At 48.3% G+C, this 24,259-nt stretch overlaps 1 protein-coding gene across 3 annotated transcripts in view; it reads right to left on the bottom strand.

Moving 5' to 3' along the window:
* CDC42BPB (CDC42 binding protein kinase beta) overlaps window positions 1-24,259 on the bottom strand; it is a 99,361-nt gene that overhangs the window by 50,436 nt on the left and 24,666 nt on the right. For all 3 annotated transcript variants that reach the window (XR_002138676.2, XM_019747182.2, XM_019747183.2), the window contains exons 2-4: window positions 7,703-7,794; window positions 4,214-4,297; window positions 262-357 (exon numbers count right to left, since the gene is read on the bottom strand). Coding sequence is in view for 2 of the 3 variants with exons in the window: in XM_019747182.2 (XP_019602741.2) it covers window positions 262-357; window positions 4,214-4,297; window positions 7,703-7,794 (272 nt within the window). In the remaining variant the exon portion in view is untranslated. The remainder of the gene's footprint in view (window positions 1-261; window positions 358-4,213; window positions 4,298-7,702; window positions 7,795-24,259) is intronic.

Raw genomic sequence — 24,259 nt, 5'->3', positions numbered from 1 at the left:
TTTATTTACATCTAATAAACCCAGAGAACAAAATAATCAGGTTATCTAGTGATTCGAGAAAAACAAGTCGATAATGTCGCAACTCTATTTTTTAAAAATCCACGTAACAATCACTACATTAAAACAAACCCCTTAGTTTTATCTAGTCAAATATATATTTAAACCTCAGCTCCCACTTGTCTTCTCATTATTTTAGTGACAGCACAAAGGAATCAAGTAAGTCAGCGAATGCCACTGCAAGCTCTGGCGACGCAGACGTACCAGGTAATTCTCGTCCTGAAATGCATAGTGCAGCGTGGTGATCCACTGACAGTCACCGTTCACCAGCACGTCACGTTCTTCTCGGAAGCAAGCAGTCTGTGAAGAATCAGAAGGAAGTCAGTGTGTTTCCACCTGGAAAAGCACCCTGCGGAGCACAGTCCTGAACAGAGGGGTCTCTGGTGAGAGGCTCTGGGGGGTGTCACCTGCCTTCCAGGCCGCAGGGAGCATGGCCTCCCTCCCTCACCTGGAACCAGAGGCACCATCACCAACCCACCCCTCCCAGGCAGCTCCTGCGAGGCCTCGGTGCCCCTGTACCAACTGGAAGTGGGTGCATCCCTGTTCTTACCTGCACCCCACCCCCACGCACCCCCCCACAACACACTTCCAGGGGGGCCCTGCACCTGCCCTGTCCACAGAGGCCGTTTCTACGGCCAACACTACAGATTAAACCTGGCTCACGAGATATGGTTGTTCAGCAGTAGCTCCCCAGGCCCCTCCCACCCGGCGTTGCCGCCTTTACCAGGCCAGCCTCCTCAGCGCAGCCCACGTGTCTGCCCCTCTGACAGACCCCCAGTTTAGCAGCCCCACGGCTAGCAGGACAGGACACACATCTTCTTACTGATCTGAGTTGGTTATTTTCTCTAAATGTGGTTTATCTGCGCTGCACTGATGTGCACCATCACCACAGGGCTCTCCCACACACCACGGCCTGGGGAAGGCGGTGAAAGACTATTGTGGACACTGCTATGCGGTTTTTAAAAGGGCTTTAATACACGGGTGGCATCTGTATTGAAAAGTAATCACTGGCGAGGACATGGAGAAAAGAGAACCGTCGTGTTCCGCTGGTGGGAATGTAAATTGGGGCAGCCACTATGGAAAACAATACGGCGGTTCCTCAAAAAATTAAAAATAGAGCTGCTATACCACCCAGCAATTCCACTTCTCAGTATTTATCCAAAGAAAACAAAAACACTAATTTGAAAAGATACAGATGCACCCCTACATTTACTGCAGCACTTCTTACAACAGCCAAGATATGGAAGCAATCTAGGTGCCACTGACAGACAGACGGATAAAGATGTGCTAATATGTACAACGGAATATTACTCAGCCATAAAAAAGAATGAAATTCTGCTATTTGTGACAATATGGATGCACCTAGAGGGTATTATGCTGAGTGAAATAAGTCAGAGAAAGACAAATATTGTATGATTGGACTTATATGTGGAATCTAAAACAACAAAATAAATGAACAAACAAAACAATAAGAAACAGACCCGTAGACACAGAGAACAAGCTGATGGTTGTCAGAGTGGCAGAGATTGGGGGGTAGAGAAAGACAGAAGCCAGGAGACTGGTGACCCATAGTGAGCAGAGTAACTGGAAGGCAGCAAAGGGGCTCTTTTGGCATAATTATAATACTGAGCACATAACGTAAGATTTTCACTCCTTAAATTTGAAACTTGCAAAACTAAACATACCTCTGATGGAGTGTCTGCCATGCAAGGCACGAGACAGAGTGTATGTTACCTGTTCTCTTATTTGAATCTCACAGTAACCGTTAGAACTTGCTTTTTCTGCAAGTTTTTCTATTCTAAACTTAAAAAAAAAAGTCTTTCTTTCAAAAAGAAATGACTGAGGTAACTGTGTCCTGATTCTACTAATTAGACTTACATGGTCAAAACTCAGCTTGCAAAGTGCATGAATTCTGGAACCATCATGCCCACGGAGCCAGTGGCCACCAGATCATGGGGCCTAAAGGGACGGCTGAGAGAAAAGCCGGGTGCTGGGGCCGCAGCCAGCCCAGACCTATAGGGCCTGGAACACCATTCCTGAGGGGAGATGCTCCCCGAGCAACATTCAGAGTGACACCCACTCTTCATGGGGGCCGCCAACATGGGGACCCACAGGCAGGACGCACATGGATTTCCCAGCAGGTCTGCTGTAAGAGCACGGGAACTTGTACTGGTTTTTGAAAACCAAACACAGTGAACTAGAAGTTATGAACTAGAAGTTACTGGGCTACAAATTATGAACTTCTACTGCTTTGCAACTTTTCTACCACTGCTTCTTGCTGACGTCATGCTTTTAAAGAAGACATTTAGCAGTCAATTTCATATTTAAAATAAACCTACTAAATAAGAATAAAAGAGTACAGTACTTTAACCAGGCTTTTCTCTCTATACATATTGTATCTGCATATACATCACACACCCCGATATATATCCCATTATATGTATATTCTAGGATAAGCATCATGGTTGGCAGACATTCTTGGACTTTCCTGAGTATGCTGATTAAAAAGGACTGTGTCACCAGATTTAAATTAAACAGGCAATATTTACTCTTAAAGTGTACTACCTCATCCAACACGACATATGGGTAAAATACTAACTAGCACAAGGAGAGAATCACTACTCCCTAACCTTAGGACTTTCATACTTTTTAAAATTTATATACTCCGAAGGTTAACATAACAAGTCATATTAAATATGGCTCAGCTGTCTTTCGTAAATCAATCACTCCCATAAAAACATAAACCTGAATGGAATTTGCTACGACTGTTTCTTTCCCCAAACTTCCACATAGTGGTAGCTACTTCTTTTCCCCATAGATTTTTCCTGCCTTCGGCAAATTGCCAGCGGTGACACGAAGGATGGCTGGGGCCCAGGTTGGCTGACATGGCAGTGAGAGTGAGCGAGGAGAGGACGAGACGAGTGCAGCGAGGACGAGGCTGTGGAATGCCGGTGGCTGAGGCAGTCACGGGCCACTAACATTTTGAGAGCCGGTCACTACAAAAATAGTCATTATGCAATCAACCAACATGTACGAGTGAGCAGTAAATGGGCATGAGACCTCGGGTTGGGTGCCACAGCAGGGACAAGAAGCGGTGGATGGGTGGAAGGACAGCCAGAGTGATCAGACAGATGGATGAGACGTGCTGGTGGGAGGCTGGAGAATACCTACCCACCAGGTCAGTGAAAACCCAGTGCTCAGAAGAGCGATCAGACTTAAACCAAAAGTTTGTACTGTGATCTGCCCAAGGTGGCAGCTATCATCAGTGACACGAATTCCAGAGCGAAAGAGGAAAGGGCCACCCAAAATTACAAGGTGTTTACAGTGATAGGATGAGGGAGGCTATAAACCAAAAAAGGCCAACTCTAGAGGGGAGAGCCTGCGAAACCAAGGGCCTGCTTAGCAGCTGCGGGGTGACGGGGAGCAAGAGTGAGCCACACAACCACAGATGGGACAGGCGCTACGTGCATGCTGGCAGGGGTGTCAGCTGAGGACAAGGGTAAGTAATGGAGATTGGAAAGGAAGGGTTGTGGCTCTCTGAGGCGCAGGGGAGCCTCAGAGCCTCAGGGGAGCCCCCAGAGGGGATGGGAAGATGAAGACAGAAGCTGAGGCACGGGGAGCTGAGTCTGGGAGCACCCAGAGGAGAAGCCTGGGCTCGCTGGCAGGCCTTGCCTGTGTCAGCAGGGGCTGCTCATGGGGCTGGGGAGATAGGGTCAGGGCATGAAACAGCTGTGGCAGGGGTGGCCACAGAAGTAAGAAAAAGGACCGCAGACTGCCAAGCAGCAATCATCTACTTTTATTTATAATTTTCATTCCCCCTCTAAGAGGGAATGAAAAAACATTCCTCTACTAGGTAGACTCCACATTCAATCATTGCTTTTACCTATGGAGAACTGAGACAAATGCCTAAAGTCCCCACGAAGCTTTCCTTTGCCCTCCAGGAAACACGAATCTGGCCGATAGACTCAGGCAAAGCAGAGCACATGGAAGGCAGAGCGCATGGGAGGCGCGCTGGGCGGGCGGGCGCAGACCCTGGGACAAGGGGCAGTCCTGTGTCACCGCGAGCAGGCCCACACTTGTGGGGCCTCACAGCCATCTCACTTGCCACTCATAGAAAACTCTTTGCGTGTTTGTTTCTTCAGCACGCCACACTTACCTCTGCTCTTTTAAGCATTTCCCACTTGTTGAGGATTTTCATGGCATAAATTCGTTCAGTGTTTTTCATTTTGACAACAGCAACCTGGAACACAAATGGGAGTTTCACAAAAATGTAGTTAATGGAACCAAAGGCCAGCACATTTGCATATCACCACACTGCAACTTGAATGATCTCACCCACTCAGTTCAGAAAACCCCAGTGCTGAGCACTGGGTGAACAGAGTTTCATCATCCTCTACTTTGGGGTGTGTCCGGAAGTTTCATAATAAAACTTTTAGAATTCGTCAGTGGCTCCCAAGCTTCCATCCCTGCGTTCACGGGCTCTACCCACCACGCTCATTCCTCCTCGCCCAGGATCCTCAGTCGCCTACCGCTCACGTCTCATTTAATGTGCTCAGAACGGTGCTCAACACAGTTAGCACAGCGTGTTGACTGTCACACATATTCTTCAAAATACAACTCACATACCACCTCTTCCAGGAAGTCCTCTTGGATCCTGGTCCCTGTCAAATCTCGAATGTGTTCTTCCATTGCCACCAACACCAGATGTGATATTTGCACCATCACATGTACTTTCTCCCCTCTTTAAACCAATCATTCATTGGCCTAAGTCTCCACCACAAAACTTTGCTACCAATGGCAGGCAGCCTCATAGCAGGCATGGAACAAAGAGTTCTTAAGTTATTTACTTCCTTGCTTTCTAAACAACATGTATCTCTCCGTAACATCACCAAAGTACTCATGAAACTACCATGCACTGAACACTTTCCATGTGCCAGGAACTGAACTAAGCAATTTATCTGCACTCATCACAATTAATCCTCATCACAATTCTTGACAGTTGGTATTTTTGACACCCACATTTTACAGATGTGGACTCCGAGGCTCAGAAGGGTTAGATAACATGCCTCTCACCCTCAGGTGTCTACTTTGAAAGACTGTGTTATAATGACGGTCATAATTAAATATAATCTCCCGTGGGCTTGAAGGTGGGGATCCGCAATAAACACACCCTGATGGGACCCTTGGCTTGGCATTAGGAAAACATAACCCAATCAGAACCATTTGTGAAGAGCACTTCCAGTCCAGGCACAGATAAAGAGTGTCCTCAGTTCTGTGATCCACTTGGCGTCGTCAGAGTGGCAGAAGCCGAAACTGGGCACATTTCAGGTGTGTGGTTATGAGAATATCCCAGGGAGGCAGCAGTGGGGGTCCAAGATTCTAGTTATGGCTGGAAAGGAGTGGCGAGCATGCACAGGGACCCCAGACTGGACAAATGGCTGGGTGGCCGGAGAGCCTGGTTGAGGAAGGCTGGCGTGCAAAGCCCAGGCCACAGGGCCAGGGAGTGACAGCGGGGGCACTGGGGGTGGGTACGAAGATGAAAGAGCCTGAGAGGGAGCAAGGGCAAAGGAGAGCTCCCAGGTCCTGCACAGGCCTGGCAAGGGCCAGTTTCCCTTGAGTTGGGAGGAACGTGCAGGTGATCAGTGTTACCTTCTTCAAAACGCAGAAAACCGAGTTTTGCACTAAGCTCTCTGGCAAAGAAGGGTGTTAAAAATAACTAAGCGATTTTGGCACAATGCTCTCTCTGGCTCTTTCATTTTTCCTCCTAAAGGGGTCCCTCTCTGGCCCTGGCGCCCCTCGCTGCCCCTCTGGAACACTCGAAGGTGGACACTGTCACTGCAGAGCCTGGATGGGCCACGGCCTTGCTCACACTGCTCGGCACACGGAGGACAGTCAGTAAAGTGTATACTGGATGAACTGGGTTTAACTGCAACAGGCTTTCTCTTCCTTCTCACTAAACACCACCAAAAACCGCACCTTACAGAAACTACCTGTAGCTCAGAGTTCTTATTTCTATGCAGAACTCAATTGTTTCCTGTGGTTCCTTTAAATTAAGTTCCCTGTTGGTGGCAATCAGGAGAGGCAGACGGGTGGGGCTTATGGGGAGGGATGGGGGTCTGGAAAGGAGCAGGAGGGAACTTTCCAGGGGACAGAAATGCTCTGTATCAATTGGGGTGCTGGTTACCCAGGTGTAGACATCTGCCGTAACTCAAAATGTACACTTAGATCTATGCATTTTATGTGTAATTATACCCTAATATTAAAAGTCCCAAACCAAAACACCTCCCTGTGCCATCCCAGCCCACAGTAAGCTGAATTTGGCTGAGGAGCCCCAGATCCAGGGTAGTTCTGAGGTAAACCTGGAGCTTGCTCAGCATCGCAGGGCCTGGGAGGGGCTGCCAACCCAGGGGACAAGGCAGCCACCCATAAGCCCTCCCCCGTTGGCCATCGGTGAGACTCAGGGACGGGGGGCAAGAGACAGGGCTGGCGGAGCAAGGCAGGAGGAGAGAGACGCGGGCCTGTCAGAGGACTCGGGCGAGGGCGGCAATTTCCAGGGAAGAAGTGAGGGCACAGCAAACCGCGTCCCCGCGCCCTGGGCAGGCCAGAGCTTTCTCCGGCAAGTCCCTACAGTGTCTGGAGGAGTATTTATGTGTCCTGCTGACACCTGCAGATAAAGCAGGGGTGCCATCAGTGCCTGTAGCAGAGGAATCCCAAGAATAGTGAGGCGCTTTCTGAGACACATCATAAGTCTTGTTTCCACTCAGTCGTCACACGAGACACTTGAGAGCCAAGAAGCTACCGCGTGAATACTGTCTGCTTCCTGTCCCGCCTGTGGCACATAAAGCATGTGCCCCGCACAGCAAGTGCCACCTCCCGTTCTGTGGCACTTTCTAGTCATGCCCAGTAGGCTCGCAGTCAGGCAGGGCACAATGCGCTGTGCTGTGACAGTGTGTTCTCATTGGGTTTTTCCTCAGTGACCAAGATGCACAGGTCCCGGCCTCGGCGAACTGAAGGTAAGCCTGGGCAGAGGAGTTAACATGTTCAAAGTTTAAGAGGCAAAGCTCTCAAGGTGACCGACTGCAAAGCCAGCTGGTCCGTCTGCTGAGGGAACCCGCACGTCAGACCGCCGGCCCTCGCCTCGGCCAGGGAGGCTGCCGGACACACAGGCCGGGGGCAGCGCGCCATCACAGAGGCTGCAGCCGAGGCAGGAGGGCTGCAGGCAGCACCCGGTCCTTCATGGGGACCTGCTGGGTCTGCTGCTCTACCCTAACACAAGGCGACCAGACACATAACCAGCAGGGGACTGATGGCAGCAGCCACCACAAACAATGAGGACGACCATTATTTTACCCTTCTTGCATTTTAAAGAAAATTTCCAATTAACAAACGGGTTTTTAAAAAATACACTTGTCTGTACGAAACTATTTTGGTCCACATGATATTCTGGGTAATTCACCAGTCACACAATCTTTCATTTTTATTTTTCTCTTCTCAATTCTACCTTTTGGATTTTGTTCAAGAACTCTCCAATGATACTAATAATTACTTCATCCCCAAACCCATGTAAGGACCACAGAAATACTAGGTGTGAGCTGTTGAGGTTTGGACAAACTTAACAAAATTAACAAATGGAAACGTGTCTTACCTCACCAAAAGCCCCTCTTCCGATTACTTTAATTATTTCGAAGTCTTCTCGATGAAGCTGCATTTCCTTCACCAGTTGTGTAAAAGGTTTAGCTATAAATTTAAAAAAGCAAAATTAACAACTTACTCCAATACACTGATATTATGTAAAAACTTAATTGGGGTATTCCACTAAGTTATACTTTTTTTAGGGGAAAAAATGTGTACTTTTTAAAATATTTAATATCTAGAAAGTTTTAGAAAGTCAGTATTTATGCTAAATCAATGTGGATGTTTACCATTAGCACCGACATGCCAACCTGTTCTAACAAACACCGTCCGCACAGAGATCCCTGGAAGGAATTACGAGAGCGAAGATCTACCTATCGGCTGCGACCTCAGCCACGGACAGCATCTCCTGGTCTGTTCTGCAGCAGCTGTACTGAGGTAACGCGCACAGGCGCCAGCTCGCCAGGTGAGTGAGCGCGGAGCTCACCTGTCAGCTCAGCCGGAGCCACAGGGCAGGTGAGGGACATGACACAGTAGCCAAGACACGGATGGTCCTGGAAGCACAGGCAGCGCCCTGAACAGCAGAACCATCCTTCAGTCACATCCTTCAGTCACATCCTTAGGTCACATCCTTAGGTCACACCCTTCGGTCACACCAGTCGGCGACTGGGAGAAGCACATGGCACTGCACTCACGTGTCCCGCGCATTACTCTTGGAGACTAATTCCTTATGCTCCACATTTTAGGGAGGAGAAAACTGAGCCAGGTTTTTGTGGAGAGTGTACTGAATAGTCCCCCCAAAATCACGTCTACCTGGAAGATGTGAGTATGACCTTATTTGGAGGTGGGGTCTTTGTAGATGTAAACAAGATGAGGACACAAACAGGAATGGGATGAGCCCTAAATCTAACATGACTGGGGTCCCGATGAAGAGAGAGAATTTGGGCAGGGACAGCGGGGAAGTCACGTGGAGATGGAGGCCCAAACCGGAGTGGTTCAGCTACAAGCCAAGGACTGCTACTGACAGGGGCCCAAGTTTAGCCACCCCAAAGCATGCCTTTGCGATACTGATTTCAAGCTGGTTATTCAGAAACAAGAATGAGAAAGAACCTTGGACCCTCCCTCCTCTCCTGCCTAAAGCAATTCAGATGGAAAAACCTGCTGAGAGGAAGAGAGCATCACTTTGCATCTGTTTCCAGGTGACCCAACAAGAATTTGTCCACCTTGTGTTTGCTCTTCCTCACTACTGTACACCACCTGCTTTCCCTTTGGAAGCCCAGAGCCCTGGCTTCCTCTCCTTAGTCCACAAAGGCAAATAACCTTCAACCAACCGCTGCATCGTCGGGTCTCCTATTCCTATGGCACCCGCATGTACCTCTGTAGTAAGTTTTGCACATTCTCTCCTGTTAACCTGTCTCATGGTAACCTGATTATCAGCCCAGCTAGAAGAACACAGAAGGTGGGAGGAAAGTTACTTTTTGTGCCCCGACACTGGTACCACCAAAGGCTGGAAGAGGCAGAAGGCTTCTTCCCCAGAGCCTTCAGAGGGAGCAGCCCTGCTGACACCTTGACTTTGAACTTGTGGCTTCCAGGACTGGGAGAGAGAAAAAAATCTGTTGTTTTAAGCCCCTAGTTTATGCTAATTTGTTACAGTAACCCCAGGAAACTCTCCAGAGAGTTTGTGTAGCTTCTTTCCAGAACACGGAGCACATGGCAGAACCAGGCCCAGAAGCCACGCACTTCAGACTGCCCTCCATTTAGTTCCAGCTCTTAAAGCTGTTCTTTTCACCCTTGGGCCTAAACCCATGTTTCTCGCTGACTCGTATTTGTTCTACAAAGCTCTTTTGCAAATCCTCCACTACTAGTTTTGCAACATGTCCCCATTGGGGAAACTGGGCAAAGTGTACCCAGCGCTTCCTGTGGTGTTTCTTCCATCTACATGTGTGTCTATAATGATCTCCTCCCACTCTCCGTCTGACACTTTCTGGGCTTCTGATTGAGCTCCACAGTATTAATCTAATTCTATACCTTTTCTCCTTAAATAGTTGCCTAATACCACTAAGGTTTGATCCCCGTGGTTCAATGAACATGGTAACAACAGCCAAAGCACAGATGGTCCTTACTGCCGACTGACAGCGAATTTCTACCACCATCATTACAAATGCCCAGCAGCCCAGAGATGAGGAGACAGAACACACAGCGTTGGAATGTTTTTTTTAAGGCCAGGGCAAAGAAAACCCTTGAGCTAGAACTTAAAGGTCATCTCTGGATCATCTTTAGTTCCTTCAAATATCACCAAAAATAACCATTCCCCAAATTCCTAATGGAAATACGTGTTCTAAACGGCTATCGAAGACAAAGCCTCTCTTGGTATTTTGGGAGGAACCAGTGGTAACTTTCATTTTATCGTGCAGAAAATACAATCCCAATAATTTAATTTGTTCTGTTTTACCACGAGAGAGAGCATTTGGAAAGGAAATAATGCCAACCAGCTTTCAATGCGCTATCACTGTAGAAACACTCATTCCAGCAGGGGTTCAAGACAACATTCTGAATGGGTCTACAAAGCCCCAAAGACTCACAAACCTTGAGAGTCAGTTTTAAATGTGCAAACCACACAGCGATATTCACGAAATCAAAGAAAACTTCCTGTAATTGTACCATGAGCCATGTTAACTTGCCCACGTTCCCATTCCAACTTGCTCATAGGCACATGCAATGTTTACATGGTTTTTCGTCTTCTACTTTTATTTTACTTCTTATATGTCATGGTTCTATACCCCTCCATTATCATTTTAACAGATGCATAATATTTCACTAAATTGGACAACAACTGGAAATCATGTATCTATCTACTGGAATACATAGGCTACACATTTAATTTTTTTTTTTAATTTTTTAAATTATTATTTTCTTATGGTGAATAAATTTGGAACAAACATTTGCAGGCACACAGCTTTTCTACTATTTTAAAGTAATTTTTAGGATGAAATTCCAGGACTCTCAAAGGGCACTAACACTTTTTATGGCTCCTAAACTGCCTTGCAAACCCCATGCCCTAAGTGAGACGACTGGCTCCCCATGGCCGTGCACTGACATCTCACCTCCTTTGAAATAGTTCTTTGATGCCCAGTGAGGGGTGTCCAGGTGCGCACCCTCGTGCCTTACCTGTCCCTCCTGCCACGTGCTCATCCTTCGTCCTTCTTAACCAATTGTGTAAGTGCTTCTGCTGAGCCTCAGGCAGAAGGGCTGCACACACCATTCCTTCATTCTGTGCCTTCTCATCTTAATTAGGCTCCTATTTATTTTATACAAACAGTGACTTTGAATAAAAGTATTTTTAATAATACTGAATTAATTCATTTCTTTTGTCATTTTATTATCAAGGCTTAGGAAGTCATTAACTCATTAAAGGTCTGACATTCAACCCTATTTTTTGCTACCGGCTGTTAAAAACAGCCCATTACTCTTCTGCTGTTCAGAGTACTTTGGCGCATGGTGTGTTTATTTAATTTCTAGCTGTAATCTGTATGCATGTCAGTGGTCTGATGATGTGCTACCTAAATTCTGTTGATCCCTCCCCAAACTGGCAGGAGGCCCAGGGAAAAGCCCTGGCTTCCATTCGGGACAGTGGTCCTGCCATCTTAGAAAAGTCACTTGCTCCTCTGTGACTAAATTTCTTCATCCATAAGATGGGCAAAAGGTGTCTCTCCAACCCACCTCAGGCACCCATTAACAGTGACAACTGAGGCAGATATGAGTGGAAGTACCTTGTGCCAAGGCTGCGACCTAAATGCCTTTCTCTCATCGCCTCTGTTCTTTCCACATCAGTCATCCTGAAGCTCTGTGATCTCCCTCCTGCTCTCCTGACAGACACGTCTGCTGCTTATGCATTTTACACACTTCTGCACATTTCCCTGACAGGAACAGACATGGATCTATCAGGGCCAGTCTGATAACCAGGGGAAGGACTATGGAAACAAACCCTAAAGGAAAGCTTGTAAAGATAAGGAAACTACGGGAAGAGCAATAGAAAATTAACTATGTGAATGAAAGCTGATTTTCTAAACATAGAAGGCACTAAAAAGGATCCAGAAGGAAGAAGAGTCTAAGGAAAAGATTACTTTTTCTAAAAACTGCTAAGTATTTTCAAACAGTTCTAAGGACACAGTAAAAACATCGTGCTGATGTATAAGAATTATTCAGACTGCATTAGCTAAACCAGAACAGAAAATCCAGTCACAGCGGTGGACCACCTGCTGGCCACCCAGGTGCTGAGAGACCATGAAATCACTCTGACAGGAGAGGACCAAGAAAGATGGACAGGACTTAAACAGGTGAAAAGGAGAAAGTGACATTTCAAATAGGGTGGCAATCAATGCCAACACAAGAACAAAGTGACCCTGCCATCTGGACAGCGTCGAGTCAAAAGACAGAAACTATATCAGTTATTTGAGCAAAGAAAATTTAACATGAAGAACTGCGTAACTAAAAAAACACTACATTATCATGGAGATGGCAGATGCAAGAAGTCACAGAATCAGATGAGCCAAAGGAAGGGGTTGGAATTTCTGAAACCCAAGCCAAGGGCTCTGTGCAGCTGAAACTCAGATCTCTGAGGTGGGGTGCTGCTGCTGGTACTGGGGTTTCTAAGCTCCAAGCTGGGCCGCACGGGCTGGGACCCAGGGAGCTGAGAGGGAGCGCGAGCCAGCTGACGCTGGGGTCTCTGCAAGTGTAGGAAAAGCCTGCAGGAAGGCACTTCCCTGCCAGGAGGAAAAAGGGTTGCTAGGGTGTCCCTCAAAGGAAGAGGAAGCAGGCAGGGAGTCCCAAGTCCCTTGTCCCTCATCCAGGCCCCTCCAGTGTCCCTTCAACGCCCCCTTTTAGGCCAGGCTCAACAGGGAGCAGGGTTCAGACTCCACCTGGGGTGATGCTAGGAACCGGGAGAGGGGGGGATGGGAGGTCTGGTACATACGGGACATTAGCCAAGTAAGTAAACAGACTCAGAACACCGGGGCCAGGTTCCTCCCTGTCTGAGAAGGGAGTCACGAATCAGGGAGAACAAACCCTACCGCCGCATGGGACTAGAACTGGAGGCTTCAGTGTGAACTTGTGGCGTCCAATACATGTGGCTATCGTGGAAAAGAACAGACATAAATGGGTGTGTCCTCACCCACAGTCCTAGCTCCCTCTCCTGAGCGGCCTGGAGGCAGCCACACCCCAACAACAACAAATGTGTCTAGTGTCAGATCTTGGTTTCCAAATACCATTCTCCAGCAAAGGAACCCGGATTCCTCTATCAGTTCCAGGCTGGCTCAGGAAAGTACAAGGTGAGGCTGGAACATCTTGTGCCAGAAAGTGAGAAAGTGCTCAAAGATGATGGTAAATCAAAATAAGTACTGACAGTCACAGACTATGCCCATTAAGTAAGACCAGAAACCAGGAGTCCACAGTGATATTAATAAATAAGTTCATAAACTAAAATCTGATGAGAAATGGGATAGTTATGTAGTTTCGAAGTACATCCAAACAGAATATTACAGATCATATAGGGAAACAAGTGACTTCACAGTGAAGTCTGGCAGACCTTAATCAAGGGATCATGTGACTGGCATTGTGCCTCACCTGATAGGACTCAAGGAGAAAAACACAGTGTCACTTCTGTGATTTTCCTGCCAAAGTTACATAACCTGAGTTTAATCATGAGGAAACAGGAAGTAAACCTAAATTGAAGGAACATTCTACAAGATGGCTTGCAATGTTCAAGTTTCAAGGTCATAAAAGTCAAGGAAAGGCTAAGGAACTGAACTGTTCACACAGACAGGAACTAAAAAGACAGGACGACAGGGTGCACGTACAAAGGAGGTTGTCAGAATCCAGGTAACATTCAGTGGAGCCTGGAGGTTAGAAGGCAGCAAATACGCCAGTGTTGAAGTCCTGATTCGGGCACTTACACAGAATCCCCTTTATAGGAAACACACACTGAGGTGCTCACGGGTGGTGGGTATGATATAAGCACCTTACACTCAAGCTCCAATTGTTGGGAGGAGAGTTCTCTGTATCATTTGCAACTTTTCTGTAAGTTTGTCACTGTTTCAAACTTAAACATTTTAAAAAGATAATCTGTTGCTATTTGGGAAACAGGCTGCAGAGAGGCAAGTGTAAAAGCAGAGAGCGCTGAGGCTTGTGGGGCTTAGGAAATGACCATGATGGGGCCTGCAGATGACGAGGAAGGGGCCCACCCAGGTTAGGCTTTGGAAGTGGATGGCCTGGGACATGGGGGGACGCAAAGACTCAAGGATGAGGTAGGTTTTTAGCCTGGGGTGCCGTTTACTCAAGTGGGAAGGACCCAGGGATGAGCGGTTAGGGTGGGGAACAGAGGAGATGGAGTAACGAGAGCAAAATACTTCAGTTACTGCCACACAGCCTAAGGCAGTCAAGAAACCAAACTGATTTTTCTTAACAGGATTCTACTACTGTTTCCTATTTTCAAAAATAATCACTCCAGAACCACCAGCTGCCATGGAGGGGAGGGTGGGAGGGGAACTGGTCTGTGCTAGGAAACTGCGGGTGGAGCTGTCTGAGGGGAAGCAGAGCTGCGCGTTTTTAAACCATTTTTCAGTCTGCCAATGTCCCTTCAACGACTGAATCCAGAGCCCCGGGTGCTCCAGAACACAAAATGGTACAGGCAAAACTGTATGCATTCTATCCACTGGGGTGTTAACACTGCTTGTCACATACTCTTAAAACATTCAGGATGCAAAGCAAAACCATGACAACCAAAACACCATGAGGGATTCATTTTAAATACCATTTACACTAAGATTCTCCTGGAAGACAGACATTTCAGATGGCATGACGAAGACAACGGCTGTAACGCCTGAAACGATGCTTGATTCTCATGGTGATGATGAAGTTCGGAAGTAAGACGTACGAGTATAAACGTTAGAAGAGTCGTTTCCTCTCCGTCACATCCCATCGACAAACACAGACAGGTGCCGAGTCAGGACAGCCAGCCAGACGGGGCCAGGCTGCCCAGCTGCCCCTGGGAGGCTGCAAGTTCCAGAGGCTGCAGGGCTTGGTGCCCCCTCGGCATAAGGCACCCCTCGCACCTTTACCTGCAGCGGCAGCCACAGCATCGGGGCGCCACCTAGGCACCCCCTCAGTCAGTCACGAAGCCAGCTGCTCCTGGCCCCGCCACAAGCCGTCCACTGGCCTGTGCTCCAGCAGCTGGTCTCCAGCGCCATCCTCCCAAAGCCAATATAACCGCAGCCCTTCCCTGCTTAAGATTCCCTGCTCTAGCTTTCCATGGTGCTTGGACAGAGTCCAAATGCTCAGACTTGCTGCGTGTCCCCCCACACCCCCTGCCTCACCCCACTTCACCCCATGCCCCCTCACTCCTGCCATACCTGGGGGCTCTCAGCTGTCCAGTCCTCACTCAACCCCCCGTCTTCCTAAGCAGAGCCCAGGGCCTGGGGCAGACCCTCGGCCTCCAGCCGGCTGACTGGTCAGGACCCCGAGCGAGTCCTCCAGGAAGTGGGCCTCACGCTCCGCTCCACCTGCTCAGCGCCATCTTCCCCGCTGGACAGAAGGCCCAGGAAGGCAGGGCCCACCCCCACCTGGACACTGCTCCCAGCACAGACGGGCACGCAGAAAACACGGCTCCCCAGCGACCAGTCCCAGGAGAGGCAACCTTCTCCACAGGGAGAGCTGGTGCGTTTCTCCTAAGGCAAGAACATCTTCAACAGCTTGGGATACGTTCCACCAAACAACCGCATAAAGCTTTAGTCCTAAACGCTCAGGAGACCCGTCCTCCTCATCTCTCCCCTCATCCACAACACCAGGCTGTCCCCTACAGAACTTCTCCAGACGCCCTCAAAGGCAATGAAGCAATCACCAGCCCTGGCAAACGTGAGCCCCAACCGTGAGGAAAAGCTGGAGTCCAGTGCTCCCTTTAAACAGGAAAAGCTGGGCCAGGAAGAACTGGGGGCGGAGGAAGGTCTCTGGCTGAGACTGACAGAACATCACTGTGAAATGAGAAACTGATGCCCCCGCTTTGGTCTGTTTATCAAGAGAGGAAATAAGATCAGCTGGCTGGAAGGCGTGGCCGGAGAGGGACAGTCTGAGGAAAGAGGGCTGTGTCACAGGGCAGCAGCCACCGCAGGCAGCTGGGAAGTCCCACTCTGCCCCTTTGCAGCGAAAGCCATCGGCCTCCCTCTAGACTCAGCTGCACTGCTCAGCCCCGTTACTCCGTCTCACTGTCTCAGCCTCAGCCACTCTGTGGTCGGACGTTTGGAACTAGAAATGGTCTTAGATTATCCAGATCAAATAGTACACTTATAATGAAGAAACAGGCACCCCAAATGCCAAGTGACATGCAGAGGAGACGAGGGAACAGTCAGCTCCACCCCATGGCGTGGGTCTCCACTTCTAGGAAGTCCTCCCCTGGCAACGCCCTGGTCCGGTCACAAGACGACAGGACACTAACCCCGTGACCAGCAGGGTGCAGTCACGAGGCACCCACAGATGGCAAGTACAGGGAGGTCGGAGGCCAGGAGCACCCCCATGTGCTACGTATCGGATCTCTTGTAGGGGGAGAAGGGGCCAGAATAGCACCCCAAGGACCAGCGACTGTGGCCCCAGAAGAACGGCCGAGTGGACGGGGCATGAGTTCAACGCGCACAGAGCACACGGCATAACCGCTGTGGGCACCGGGGAGCAGGGAGAGCCGAGAGGCGGGCTCAGGACGACTGTGCCGGGGAAAGCAACCACTGTCCTACCAGCACCAGCCTGGAGTGGGTTCACAGTTCCCAAACGGCTTGAAATGCACGCTCACAGTTCAGGCTGCTGGGACATGTACGGAAGAACACCCATCATAAAGATTTTGAAAAACATGCTTAAATTACACTAACTGGGTTTCAAGTGTCTTGTGTGTTGTTTTTTAACTTTTATTTATTTTAAACATGTTTTTCCAGGACCCATCAGCTCCAAGTTAAGTAGTTGTTTCAATCTAGTTGTGGAGGGCGCAGCTCACGGTGGCCCATGTGGGGATTGAACCGGCAACCTTGGTGTTAAGAGCACCGCGCTCTCACCAACTGAGCTAAGCGGCCTCCCCCCTGGGTTTCATGTGTTGTAATAACGAAGATCTTCTGTTGACTGACAGAACACGATATATCCTTCACGGGGAGCCAGCCACAAGTCCTTCTCATTATGAATCACTACTTGAGAAAGCTGACTCTTCCAAGAAGCCCTATTAACTACCAAATGAAGTTCTCCACATGTGAGCTCTTCCACACAGGCCGATAATCAGGAACCACAACAGAAAGTGAACAAACATGAAATTTCCACTGCGTTAATTCAAACTTCCAGAGGACTGAAAGGGAAGCCCTTTAATAATACTCTGACTCGAAAGACAAGGTCTGGACTGAGTCAGTGAAAATCTGAGAAGCCAGGGTGGGGAGGCTGGACTTTGTCAACAATAAACCGGGAAAGACCTCATTCCATCGGCCTGCCATCACAGGAAGGCCCGCCCGCCCGCCGGCCGGCCACGCTGGCTCCAACCTAGTTTCGGCCGACTCTGGCATCAGCCATGCATTCCTTTACCTTTGCTTCCTCTCTATAATCAATCGATTGCTTTTCTCAGTTGGCTTTCATTTGGCCCATCTTGCTCTGTCACTACAGAATTAACACCTTACAGCCTCACTGCTATGTACCAGCTAGAAGTATCTCTTTTCCTGCCCGAGGGCAGCAGGTCCCCAGTCAGAGGACCCTGGATGGCACTGTCCTTTGGGATTCCTCTAGCAAAGCAAAAGAGCCTGTGCAAAGTGAGTGACCTTCATATGCCTCTTTTCTAACACCAGCTCCCTTACTAATGTGAACACAAATATGTTTAAGTCAAAAAAATCAAAGCGTATGCTGAAACAGTATGAAGGTCAGAGCCAATGGCGTCGCGTGTACAAGTCACAAGCACACAATGAAGTCTAACCAGAAGACGGCGTTACGCTTTGGGGCTCACACTGGCGAGACGGCCAGGTTCGGGCCATTTCTTCTGAGTCACTAGAAGCATCCCACGTCTGTACACCCTACATTTAAGAAAAAGCGCAATCGGAGTTACAGAACAAGTCCTGGTTACCAAATGGGGGCGGTTAGAGCTCCCCAAGATCTCCGCACCATTACTATGTAGAAGGCACATCCCCACAGTCAGGCATACACCTGGTGGGGCCAGGTGTTCAACCCATACACCACTGGTCCACTGCACAAGCCTGGCAGGTCTACCTGGTCTCCCCAAGGCTGTCTCCTCACCTGCCACCTGGAATAACCATGCTCACCCAGGAGGTCACAGGGAGTCTGAATCAGATAATCCCCACAAAGCACGGAGCGCTGCGTCCAGTATGTAGAAAGTCCTCATTAAAGGGTGTTATTACTGGGTACCGCTCTGTTTTCTAATCAGTTATTTCAATATTACTTGTATGTCATATTTAACAATAACAAACTGTCACCAAAATTATCCTAGAACCCACCAGGAAGGTACACCTGTCACACAATTCCTACCAGGCAGCTTACGCAGGGATGTCAGCCCTGTAAACTAAGGGCCCAACAAAGAGCCCCACACAGCCCTGAGGAGGGCAACATGGAGCCCACGGCACGCCTTTCAGAGGCTGCCACCCGGCAGAGGCTCCTGGACCTGGCAGGTTAGGGGAGGCAGGAAAACTTTACCTGCAAACTCTACACCACCATGGACAGTCTCCATTGGGTGCCACCGACCCCGACTTTCCCAGCATTCACTGACCCCAGTCAAGCATCAGACAGCAGCGGAGACTTGCGGAAAGAACGGGAGGGCGGCCCTCAGGTCCTTCTAATGACCTTCGCCTTTCACACGCACGGCTACTTTCCTTCAGTGATGCCTGTTTAAGAATTTATTATTAATGTAAAACATGAAGGGTCAACTCCAGTGAAATCTCTGCCTCAGGCAGAGACTGTGACAGGCTCCCGCCAGGCCAGGCCCTTCTGCTGCCACTGCTTCCTGAATGTGCTGGAAGGCTCATCGTTAATTACACAGAACTGAAGATACACTTGAAAGGGCCCAGTCACACATCACGCTGCTACTCTGGGGGAAAATGGGACAAAAATCTTTTGGAAGAATTATTTTTCCCTGTAATAAGTAGAATTTTCAATATAAGAGTTTTAATTCTCCTTCTGTTTTGTTTGTTGGACCTCATTTTAATAAAACAGACAGAGGACATGGTCTATGCAGAACATGAAACCGTAACCCACTAATTTAGAGCACTTCCTAGCACATCAGCTCCTGAAACCAGCACAGAGTCTGAGGGCCACAAACGGCAGGCCCGAGTCCGTACAAACGTACATTACTGCCGCCCCCGCCTTAGCAACCCTGCAAGGTCAGTAGTTCTGTCCCCATTTTATACGTAAGGAAACTATGGATCTGGGCCCCAATCGCATGGCTTCTGGAACCCAAAGTTGCCGCGATGTATACAGTCTGTGTCTTTTCAGGGCACTGAGGTCGGGTTTCTGGAGACAGGTCAGGTATGCTGTCTCACCTTTCTGCCTCTCAAGTGGAGAGAGGAAAAATGAAGCACCGGCTGGTTACTGGCTTAGAAAGCGCTAAAGCCTGTGAGCAGGGCCATCCTGGTGATCGCCCCCAAGAGGTCATCTAAGTCACCTCCTTGCTCCTGGGACGATACTAGCCAAGACAAATTTCTGAATAAACGTTTTAGGTTTCTGTTACCCTCTAATGTACCCCGTTTCAAAATTTAACTCAGAAAAATCCTAACCTAATGTGGCCACATATCTGCTTTCACTTGAGTTTTTACCAAAGAAGAACCAATTGTGGAGAGAAAAGGTAAACTGCTTCTCCTTCTCGAATGGAATAACCATAGCGTCTTGTTCCTTTCAACCCTGTTCAGTTTTCTGGGCCTTTCAATCAACTTTGTAGTTTTTCTTTAAACGATAGGTCTTTCACACCCTTCTTTACCTAGATCGTTCTTCAAATGCAACAGTTCTGTAGAAATTTCACTTGAATATCTAGAACCACCCACCATGAGAGGGCCTCTCAAAAAGGCCCAGCTCCGTGAGCAGGCGGAAGCCAGGCTGGCCACCAGTCCTTACTGCCCGCATCTGGACCACTGCTGGCCACAGGCAGCGGGCTGGCAGTGCACCTTCCGCTGTAAACAGTGTCATCCCATGGGACCCTGTGCCTTTATCCGAGTCATTCCACAGTCCTGTGGGAGGGTCCTCCAGTCCAAAGCCAACTCACACCTGTACTGAGGAAAGCCTGCCTGGGCCGCTCCACCAGGCTGGCCCCTGCCACTCAGCGTCCGCAGGGCTTAGCGGAGAGCAGGGCCAGAAACACTGAATACGGCACAGGGACAAGCAAGGTATGAACTACAAAGGGTTGAAAGAAACAAGCTGTATGGGTGAATTTTATCCCAATAAACCTGTTAAAGAGAGAGAAAATACAGAATTGTACACCTGAAATCTATGTAATTTTACTAACAAATGTCACCCCAATAAATTTAATAAAATAAAATTAAAAAAAAAAAAAGAGAGAGAAAAGAAACCAGCTGAGAGTGTAAGTGATGGAACTTTAAAAACAAAATTTTTTTTTAAGTGGAGGAGAGGTAGAGGGAACAATGAGCACCAGCCAAGTCAGCCATGAAGTCCTGCTAGTGAATTAAGACAGGTGCAGGTGTAGGTCTGGTTTCCGGGCTGGAATTCCCGCCCGCTCTCAGGAATTTTTTTTGCTTGCCTGTTCCGGAATTCCGAGATATAAACTGTTTTCCGTTCTCCGTGATGAATCGTTTCCACAAAGTGACGGCCGATACTACCAACCACCTGGATTCAAGGAGCCAATTTTCCCGATTTCCTGACGAACTTTTCTTGGGATTCGGGAACAGAAAAGCGAGAACAATTCCCAAGAATGGGCAGGAATTCCCGCCTGGAAACCCTAGCGATAAATAGGAAAAAACGCTTAAGAGATACATTGTGAGGAGTACATTTATTTCCCATTGTGGGTATTACTGGGTTCGAGGAGACAATTTTCTCGATTTCCCGACCAACTTTTCTCGAGATTCGGGAATGGGAAAGCGAAAAAAAATTCCTGAGAATGGGCGGGAATTGCCACCTGGAAACCCTAGGTGTAGGGGTGTAGGGGTGTGTGTGTGTGTGTGTGTGTGTGTGTGTGTGTGTGGTTTGTGCACACACATTCACAAGCAGGGTGGTTTAGAAAGGAGCAACTTGAACAAAAGCACAGAGAAGGGAACCAGAGGTGAAGGAACAAAAGGTACAGCTGAGCTGCAGGATGAGTTACATGCAGGGCGGTGGGGAAAGACTGGGCTGAGAAACTGGGCCAGGCCAACACGGGCACAGGCATACACCTGCACGTCACGTGCGAGGCCACAGCGACGAGCCCGAGGGTTCTGTGCAGGTGGGGGATGCTGACTGGAGTCTGCCTTGGCGGAATACACGATTAAGTGAGGTAATATGCGAAAGCACTTTGTAAGCTGCAATACTGTACAAAGCGGCTGGTTGGCACTGATACAAGGCTAGGACCTAACCAGTAAGCACCCAACAGGCTTCACTTACAGGTTGCACTATACATCAGAATCAATTAAACAAACATTCATTAAGCACCTACTTTTTGACAGGAACTATTCTAGGCAGAAGGGGTAGATCTGGGAACAAAACTCCCTACCTTCACAGAGCTTATATTTTAGCAGAATAAGACAGGAAAAAAACAAAATATATATGAAACAAGTAGAGTACATAGAAAATAGTAAACCCTGTGGATAAAAGAAAAAAAGCAGGGAAACTGGGAATGTGGTGGAAGCAGGAAGGAGTTACAATTTACACAGTGCACCCACGCCTGGACAGAAGCCACGGAGATGCTGGCTGTGTTTTGCAGGGGGAGCCGATAGGCCTTCCGGCTGGACTGAATGTGTAGTGTGAGGGTACCCAAGGCACTGGCCTGAGCAGCTGGGAGGACGCAGTGGGATGCGAAGTGACATGGGAAGAAGGGACGGAGCAGGCTGCAGGGTGAACTGCACGCGTCCAGACAGGAGCCTGGCTCGAGCTGTGGGTCAGGGTACTCGGTATACAGCTGGTATCAGTCACCAGCCGCAATGCGATGCCCCAGGCAGTTAGCAGAGAGGAAGGACCGAGGACTGAACCTGGGAGCGCGGGTTAGGAGGCTGGCAGAAGAGGAGAAGCCCCGGAGCTCAGGAGAGCGCCCAACGTGCACAGAGGGAACCAGAGAGCCGGGGCTGGTCCTTAAGGTGGCGGGGACGCACACTCAACTGCTGGTTCTGCCCTGGGGAGACCATGGTGCCTGGACAAAAGCAGCCGTTTTCAGGGAGTGATAGGGGACAAAGGCTGAGAACGGGAGAAGAGGGAGTACAAACAGACAATTCTGAAAAGTTGTGCTGTTACAAAAAAGAAAAATACATAGATTATCAGATGCTTGAAATCATTTTCAACAAATGTTTTGTTTAAAAAAAAACAAAAACATACTCATCATGGAAGTGAGGTAAAGGTGATCCACTCCACACCTCTGCTCACATTTGATCACCACCCAGCTAACCACCGAGGACGGGGACGGGCACTGCCCACATCACACGGTATAAACAAGAAGCTCGTTTTCACTGGCTTGGACACTAACAGTAAACCATAATTGTAAGGTTACAGAATAAACGTCCCAGGCTTCAATGAGCAATCCACAAAAGACAGACGTTTCCTTAAAATGCCCATGGCACTCGATGCCTGTCCAGCGATGCCCAGCAAGTCGTTGCTGCCTCCAGGAGAAGCCCACCCACCTGCATCAGGCAGCTGCCACATTCCACGCCAGCTCGTCACGGTTTGTTTTTTTTGTTTTTCTGTGGGGTTTTTTTGGTAAAATTGAATGATTTTACTCAGTGGGTTTTCTTTAGTTTTTCCTGGTCTTTCTCTACTGAATTTTGAGGAAAAACTTCAATTTTGAGAAAGAAAATGTTTATAAACATACATACTGCTTTATCAAGTCAACTACTGGGGTTATATACATATGTTGTAATAACACACAGACTTCCCGGCATGCCAGCGGAGGTACTGAATAAGACCATCGACAGCAAGGGAGTGTGGCATTTTGCTAGCTCAGCAACACAGTATCACGGCCACTCTAATGGCTTTGTAATTCCAATTCTGACTTTGTTAACTAGATGCCTAAGAATCTTAGTAAGGGCCAATTTTCCGGGCAGCATTCCGTTGAGTTACTTCAAAGACAAAAAGCAGTACACAGAGCTGGGTATTCTATGGTTACACATGGCGCCCCGCAGGTCCCCGGGGCAGGACCCCCGCACACAACCAGCATGAGAGCAGGACTCCCAGGAGCACGTGCCCAGCACGGGAAATGGGCAGTGAGCTCAGCAGGATGAGAAAACAAGGAGGAAGGCCTCACCCCCTCCCAGCCCCTTCCCAGCACAAAGCCAGGGCCGGCCTAGGCACAGAGGGGATCTCTCCACATTTACAACTGGGCTGTGACCTGCGGAGGCAGGAAGGACGTGAGCAACAGCAAGGAAGGGAACCGTCTACATCCCTTCCTCCCGAATGCCTCGGCTTTAGCCTGTTGGAAGCTGAAGGACAAAAAGGAAAGCCAAAGCTCTAGCCATGAGAGTCAGAGAGCAGTCAGTCCTAACCTTCTCTTCCTGGTTCCCTGACTCTCGAGTCTGAGCCTTGCTAGCACATTTCTAGGAGACACAAATCAATCACAGGGCTTATAACGAAGGACACTGATAAAATAGTATCTAGAAAGGAAACTACAACTGAGAAGGGAATGGGGAGAGTAAAATAAGAAAGAAGTTTGCAAAGCATCAGCAAATTAATACATTCAAAGGAAAGCAACTTAATTTCATCAATCAGTAATTTGGGGGAATTTCAGCAACCAAATAATATCCACCGACTTTCTGTTACGACTAATTCAAACGTATGACATGGTTCTGTTTAAGAGACATGAGGAAGTAGGATCTTGACCTAATACAGCAGGTGCTCAGATAACGTGTCATTTGGTTAGAGCGTTGTTTAGCTCAATTAGCCTGTGCTAAAATTCATTTCATTATACATTGTTTTGCTTAACATCGCAGAACCCACCGATGACACTGGGTGAGGACTTACTGTACTTAAAATTTGTCTTTCACTCTCTTCCACCCAAATATTTGATGAAATATTAAACTCACCCCATTAGTAGCTAATGGCAGCTACTGACTTCCGAACACGTACACATGTGTCAGGAATGTCATATAATCTCTAAAACCTGTAGGATAGATATTATTATCCGCTTTTGATAAATAGGCAAACTGAGACCACTCAAAGCCCCAGTTTGCATAAATGCTTGGTATTCTTTATTTCCCACAAATGTGACTTTTTATTTCTTATTCAAAATTTTCAATTTTAAAAACCAGAGGAAAAAATGATCTCTACTTTTCTTGCTCTTTATCACTTACGAGGCAGCAGGTTATCAGATCTGTGTGCCACTGCCGTGATTCAGAAAGTTCCGTTTTTCTCTCTGCACAGCAAAGTATAACCG

This window comes from Rhinolophus sinicus, linkage group LG03, assembly GCF_036562045.2.
Source record: "Rhinolophus sinicus isolate RSC01 linkage group LG03, ASM3656204v1, whole genome shotgun sequence".
Lineage (NCBI taxonomy): Eukaryota > Metazoa > Chordata > Mammalia > Chiroptera > Rhinolophidae > Rhinolophus > Rhinolophus sinicus.
This window is presented reverse-complemented; position numbering and strand designations above follow the sequence as displayed.